The sequence below is a fragment of the Triticum dicoccoides genome, chromosome 7B (assembly GCF_002162155.2).
Source record: "Triticum dicoccoides isolate Atlit2015 ecotype Zavitan chromosome 7B, WEW_v2.0, whole genome shotgun sequence".
NCBI lineage: Eukaryota > Viridiplantae > Streptophyta > Magnoliopsida > Poales > Poaceae > Triticum > Triticum dicoccoides.
Window position 1 is genome coordinate 768721490 of NC_041393.1, and position 7196 is coordinate 768728685.

At 45.7% G+C, this 7196-nt stretch overlaps 1 protein-coding gene across 1 annotated transcript; it reads left to right on the top strand.

Annotated features, from left to right (window-relative positions):
• The first annotated feature begins 5344 nt into the window (after positions 1 to 5344).
• LOC119335777 lies at positions 5345 to 6087 on the top strand. The gene is made up of 2 exons (XM_037607853.1): positions 5345 to 5756; positions 5878 to 6087. The coding sequence occupies exons 1-2, from the start codon at positions 5375 to 5377 to the stop codon at positions 5967 to 5969; spliced, it is 474 nt and encodes a 157-aa protein (XP_037463750.1). The 5' UTR covers positions 5345 to 5374; the 3' UTR covers positions 5970 to 6087.
• Positions 6088 to 7196: the final 1109 nt, after the last annotated feature.

Genomic DNA, 7196 nt, shown 5'->3' on the forward strand with positions numbered 1-7196 from the left:
TTCCGGCCAGATGCGTTTGATTGATTCCGGCTAGATTACCTTGACGCCAGAAAGGACTCGATAAAAACTGCATCAATCTATTATGCTCATCAAGACGTGAGCTTTGCCACGTCTGGAAACACACAGCAACACACAGCGACGCGTGACCATTATAGCGTGTAGATAATGGGATTGCCAGAGGCTCGTTGGCTTGCAGAAAACACACAAGCGATCGATGCACATACGTGTCTAGCGGAAGACCGTCCCTAGTTCGTACTGCAGTCCCCGCAGCGTGCTAAGTTATCACCGGCACGCGCGTGCGCACATCTGCCGGAGAAGAATATACATCAGTTGCCGCTACCGCTGCCCTCGATCTACGATGGCCTCCACATGAGAGAATAGATGTAGAGTACTGCAATGCGTCGCAGCGGGGGAGCTTGAAGATGAGAAGAATGTCAGCGGACGACGAACCTTGGAGTGTGAGGGCCGCGGCGCTGGGGCATCAGGCGAGGAAGGAGATGGGATCTGGAGGGCTCTCTTTAGAAGATGAAGAAGCCCTAACATAGCCCACGCAGGCAACGGTGGCTGAGGCGTGGTGGTGGAACGAAAAAACTTGGAAGGGGGATCACGTAGGGAAAGCCAAAGGAAAAAAACTGGTGGGACAAAGGCCGAAAAAAAACAAAGAGGTGGGAGGACGTGCGAGGGAGGACGAAAAAGAGAACGTAAGAGGGGAGAGGAAACTTTACGTATCTTTTAGGTAGTAGAGATTTGTCTATGTGTAACGGAATTAGGCTTTCTGTCTAAATAATTAATAGATCGAAACCCAGCAAGCGTTTCCTTGCTCGGGCTTCGATGCTGCCACCCCATCTCCCTCACATTGTGGTTTGGCTTTGACGACATAACGCTGATTGTTAATCGACCACAGACACAAAGGTGGCTCCCCCATGAAGACTATATGTAATGTGGCTGCTTGCATCGGCGGTTGTGCTAGGTTGCACGACCGCACTTGTTATTCATCAATGAGCAGTCCACATGACACGCTAGCATATCCATCCAGCAACGGCGCACAACAGAGCCCATTAAGGCCTAGGTGGTTGGCACGGGCGACAACCGTCGACGATCACATCTAAAATCTGACTTTACCTCTCGTCTTGCCTCCATTTTCCCGAAAAGACCTAGTAGCCACCGACATCGTCATAGCATAGTCGACGGCACCACCAACATCGTCATAGCGCAGTCCACTACACTATGGTTGAGGACAATCGATCACACACCACCACTCTTTAGATATTGTTTCATCCCGTAGCAACGCGCGGGTACTTAGCTAGACATTAGTGTTTAATGATTAGTAAATGATGGGTGGAAATAGAAACTAAAATGGAATTTTGAGGCCATGGCATCAGAGAAGGATTCTGGTTTCCACAGTCGAACTAATTGTAGGGACATTCGTTACAAAATCATGATTTTGTGATATTAAAAATAATCACATTTAAATGGATAGAGGTGCCTTAAATAAAGCAAACGTGTGCAGCACCATATCTCCCTTGTGTTCTGTTGCAGCAGCGCAGGCTCCCACCAAAGGCAATACTTGTAGGTAGTCTATTCCCTACATACAGAAAGAGATGGAATAGAACGGTTCGTTCTTTTTTTATACAGAATTGGCCGAAATTAACTGCCATCACAGGCAATATTTGTAGGCACTTCATAATCACTTCTAAATGGTTTTTTGCGCCATCGGCTCAACAGATCATCTAGTATGTTACTAATAGTGGAGTAAACCATTTCAGAAACAACTCTTATGCTTTGCTTTTTTCCCATGATTACCCCTAAATATCTCTTCCTCAATCCTCAACCCCTAAATATAGTCGTCATCGGCATAGTCATCATTTTCATCATCGTCGTCATGTTGTTCATCATTAGAAACAAATATATCATCATTGTCCGAGTCCCACTCTTGGTATCCGTGTTCTGTTTGTACAGCCTTTTCATGATCCAAGATCCAGGACTTGTCATTCTCTTCACAATTTTCATGTGAGAGTTGGCTCAACGGAGGCTCGAGGTCAGCATTGTGAATCATCTCCCACACCGGTAGTGCCCCATAAGATGCCTCTGTTTCTTCTCTCAATACCCATACTCAGAGTTTGATATAGTCGGTTGTGGTGTAGTACACCCCTTTCATGGACTTGCCTAGATACGTTATGGGTTTTTCCCACCACTTGTGTGGGCTAACAGTTCTTGGGGATTGGATCACTTGATATTCCTCTGTTATAACTGAGAATCTGAAATGTATAGTAAGATAATTTATTTGAGAGAAAAAAATCCTTCTAATCACCAGATTGTAACAAGCATGATTGGATCAAGTAGTACCTCATGACGAAACCAGCACGGCATTGGATGTAAAGAAATTGCCGCCAATAAATGGTGTATCTTCGGCGAGGCCTCGAAATACTTTGCACACGAGGTGACCAAACACGAGGTAGACAGCGGAGTCGATTCCCTTAGAGCATCTACAGCCGGACGTCTCAAACTATCCCTCATATGCCCGCGGAAGTGTTCGGTTAGTGACAGGACAGAAGAGAGAAAGAAAAACATAACCCAATCAGACCCCTCATATCATCCCTATACGCCCGGGCTGTCCGCAAACCCTCATATCCATCTCAAATATGGGAAGGATATGAGGGCTTGCGGACGCGTCCGGGCGCGCTCGGGTATTCAGCCATTTAGGACGCGGCCCCACCATGGACCACCTTTTCTTTTTCTTTATTCATTCTTTTATTTCTGTCTCTCATCTCCACCAATCACGTGCAAGTGACCGGACATATGAGAAGGAAAATGCAGAGTGTGCCTGGGCGGACGGATAAATAGGGGCTCAAAATGGACTCACCCGGTCACTAATCGAGCACGTCCACGGGCGTTTTTTTTGCATGGTAATACGTGTCTCCTTCATATCATAAATAACAAAGTACAAGTCATGTAAAAACCGACAAGACAAAACTGAAAAGATAGTAGAACATCTCTGAGCTTGACACCAACGCCCGTCACCTGCCTCCGGCACCACCATACCAACCACCGAAGAAAAGAATGATGAATCACAACCTCACCCGAGCTTGACGCGGCTCCATCGCTGATATGCAGCTTTGCGGACCTCCAAGGTGGCTCACCAAAAGTGAAGCCCTTGCCGTTGAACGAATCAGACCGGGGAAACACCCCGGACACGCCATCGAACTCCAGATCTGGCACCCCACCACGACTAAGACGCCAAAGGAGGAAACCATACCTGCCATCCATGAACCACGAGCCCAGCAGATGTTCCGTCTTCCAGATGTCGTCGATGCAGACCACAATCTGCATCCGCTCCTGGACTACCTCCCAATCTCCACGCTGACGCCGGAGCAAACGCCATCGCAACGGCGGAGCCCGAGGACACAGGTCCACCACGAGGATGCCACCGCCGCCACGCCATCCTTGCTTGAACAGACTGGTTTTCAAATCCATCCCCAACCATAGGACCGATGGCCTTGTCAGGGAAGGATCCGAAAAATATTTATTCAGCATCGTCATCGTCGCCACCGAAGCAAAGACGATGAACAACCTAAAAACCTAAGTCCGCGGGCGTTTAAGGGGTCATATTTGCTATGTCCAGCTGTAGATGCTCTTATCCCAAGCGTACAATACGTGACTTGAACGAGACTAACTAATTAGCGTTGTCCTTGCCGTAACTTTCCGACGCCGTATCCAATAAATCTGCCTATGTTCGTGCACCCCTGCATCCTGTCGCTAGCATCCATCTAATTCAAATCCTGCATATGTGAGTGACTTTAATTGTAGTGTGTTAACTCTGCTCGCAGGATTCGGCCGGCGTTTGTCTTCAGTGGATCCACTTGGATCCAGTTTTCTTTCGTATGTGTTCATGTGTCTTCAGATTGGATTCTTCTGCTCAACATTTCTCTTCATCGACGGCATTTGTCTTCATTGGATCCGCTTGGATCCAATCTTGTTCGTCAGTTTTCATGTATCTTCAGATTGGATCCTTTTGAACTAAATTTCTCATCATCGACGGCGGTTGTTTTTCTGGTGCGCTACGCAAAGACTAGACAATAGTCAAACAATATTAACAAGTAATTATTCAACTAAACAAAACTTGGAGAAGTCCTGCCATTTGGTACTTATAGCTCTCAACAGTTCTATCTAGCAAATACGAAACCAAACAACTCAACTCCAAGCATAAAAAAGTTTGATTTTTTTTTATAGGAATGCCAGCTACTACAGATATAGTACATATGAAAAGCATTACTTGCATCATACGAAGCATTGCATCGATACATATAGCTAGCTAGCAGTAATCACAAAAACAAAATAATAGTTCAGCTGGTTGGGCGGTAAGCCGAGTGCATTTTGTCAGAGGCTCGACTTAGTCGACAAAACATTTTTGGGTTAAAAAATATGCGGTTCTGTAAGTTCCATTAGGCAGCACTTGCCTGTAAGGACCACCATCGCGGTTCTGTAAGCTAGGGCAAACACGGCCGTGTGACATGGCTTTTCACCGTGCGGGCCACGACAACACTCGTCATTTACCCCTATACGCTGAGTTTTAAAATAAGAGTGCTTTTTGAGTCATGTCATGGCGTAAATGGTGGTACACCGAGACACCACTATTAAATGTGCGCCATTGCGTCGTCACATGGCTTAGATGGATATAAGCCGAGTGGCCGATGTAAAACTCTGGGCCTCTGTCATGTTTTCATGTAGTGTCTACCCTATGGCCTCTGTCATGGGAATGTATGCAGATCTTCACTAAGAAAACATCTAATCGGACGTGATTAGTATATCAGTAACATACCAGAATTATTGATCATGGACGCGGTCAGCACTTATATCTCGCGCTATTCGGTGTGATCATGTGGCACGCACGTCCGTTAATCCCGGTGAGATCATGCATGTTCTGCGTCTTACGCGGCCACGTCGTGGGCGGCACCTTCGTATCATTCTCTGAGTTGTATGCTAAACAAGAACTCCAGACCCACCCTCCATCATATCATTCCAACTTCCAGCTATACAAAAACTCTTACTGCATGCCTGCCTTCTCCTAATCTCCTTGTTTCATGGAGAGAAAGGATCTGTTATCCTTATTCAAAAGTAGCAATAAACATGATCAGCATGACTGCATGCATGACATGCAAGTCAACATCTCATGGATTGAAAAATAAAATAAACAACGTAATCGAATGAGAGTAAACCCAGTGACAGACTAGTAAGGAACATGGGCAGCACGTACACTCCAGCTCATTACGTTGGCGAACACATGCCTATAAGACATGCAAGCCGGAGACCCCTTTCATCATCACACCTCAGTACCTCACCATAGTCGACGCAGTAACACTAATCAAGATCGATCATGGCTCACCCCGTCCGCCGATTAGTCCTGGTGCTCCTCTTCGCCGCCGCGGCCATGGCGACTAGCGAAGTGGAGACGACGCCTCCGGTCCCGGACCAGATAGTCCTCCCGCCACTCCCGTCGCCGGCCGACATCCCGGTCACGCCGCCGTGCCTGAAGAGCATATCCGTGTGCGCACTCGTCTACCAGGACCCCTCCCAGCTGGCACCGTGCTGCGTCGCCGTCAAGAAGCTCTTCAGCAGCGACCCGGAGTGCATCTGCAACGGAATCGCTGAGGCTCACAAGGTCGCAAAGCAGTCCGGGCTCAACTACACCGTCGACGGCCAGGAGATGTTCCGCCGGTGCGAGATGCCTCTCACCAGCTGCGACCCCGAAAAACCAGGTCAGAAAGATGCATTCCTTTCTTCATTCAGATATGACAAGTACTGTCAGGCTTTGCCATTTTATTCTTACAATAGCTATTTAGATTTATATCGAAGCTCTCTGGTTTGATGAAATTGCAGGATCACAAAGCATTGGAAATGGAGCACCTACTACGAGGTCCTTTGGTGTCTTTCAGATCCTACTTGTCTTCCCATTATTCTTCATGATGTAAACCGAGTGCTGGGAGGGGCATATTTTGCTTATTTTTTGGACTTCATTTCCCTCATTTTTTTAATATTTGTAATCTCATTTATTTTTTATGTTTGACTCATGGTGCAATCAATAAAAATCGGCAAGTGTTTTTTTCTTCATTTCTAATCCTCTCTTTATGCTCTAATTATTCTTCTGCAAGCAAGAGGCATTTGTTCTTTCCTAGCAAAAAACAAAAGAAAGAAAAAGGAGGCATTTAAATTTGTTCCTTGCATGTAAAAAATGGGGCATGGGTGTGTTCAAATATTTACTGGAGCGTTTTCCCATACCACAAGAAGAAATGTTGCTCTGTACAAATGAAATATTGTGCATGGAATTTTAATTGATGCGATGATCGGATGGTCTATGTTTTAAATTTAACAAAGATCTAACGGGCCAAAACGTTGGCCGATCTGGGGCTCACCCCACCCAGCTGCCGGCTAGTGTTCCCCTTCCAAATGCTTGTGTGAGGCTCTTTGGTACAAATGTGTTTGTTTATTTCAATGGGCGAACCTCTGGCTGATTAATGCACTGATATGGATTAGTTAGTGCTTTTCTACGGGGATACATATCCCACTTCTAGGTCTACTTCTCCTCCGAGACGTGCCGTTATTAGTCGATGTGTGATTTTGGAGCATGGTCACACATAACACATAATCTGATAAATTTGGCCCTTCACCAAGATGCTGGAGAGCCTGGCCAACATCCTCAGCCACGAGGAGGCGTTGGCCGAGATGAAAATGCTGATGGATGCGGACTTCGAGCAACTGCTCAAGGCTCACGTGAACTTTAAGTAAGCATGCATATATGCTGGCTGCATAATGCTTTAGATAGGTTGTGCTCCATCGCGAATTCTCGATCAAGTCCATGTTTTTTTCATGTCCGTCTATTTGGTTAATCATCTGATCTGGTTGGATAATATATGATCTTTCAGCATGAAATCTCAACCTCTCAAGTAATTTAATTAGTCAATTATATTCACCAAATGTTAAACTTATGTGTCAGTTAAGTTTAACATCCTTCAATGCAAAATAATAATAATAGGCTCACCTACTTTATGAACTACTGATCGTACTACCTCCGTCCGAATTTATTAGGCTCCCACATATTTTGGCTTAAATTTTAACCGCCCATGACTAATAGCATACGGTTTATATGAAAGAGAATTCACACCATATAACTTTGTAGAATTTCTTAATATTTTATCAGT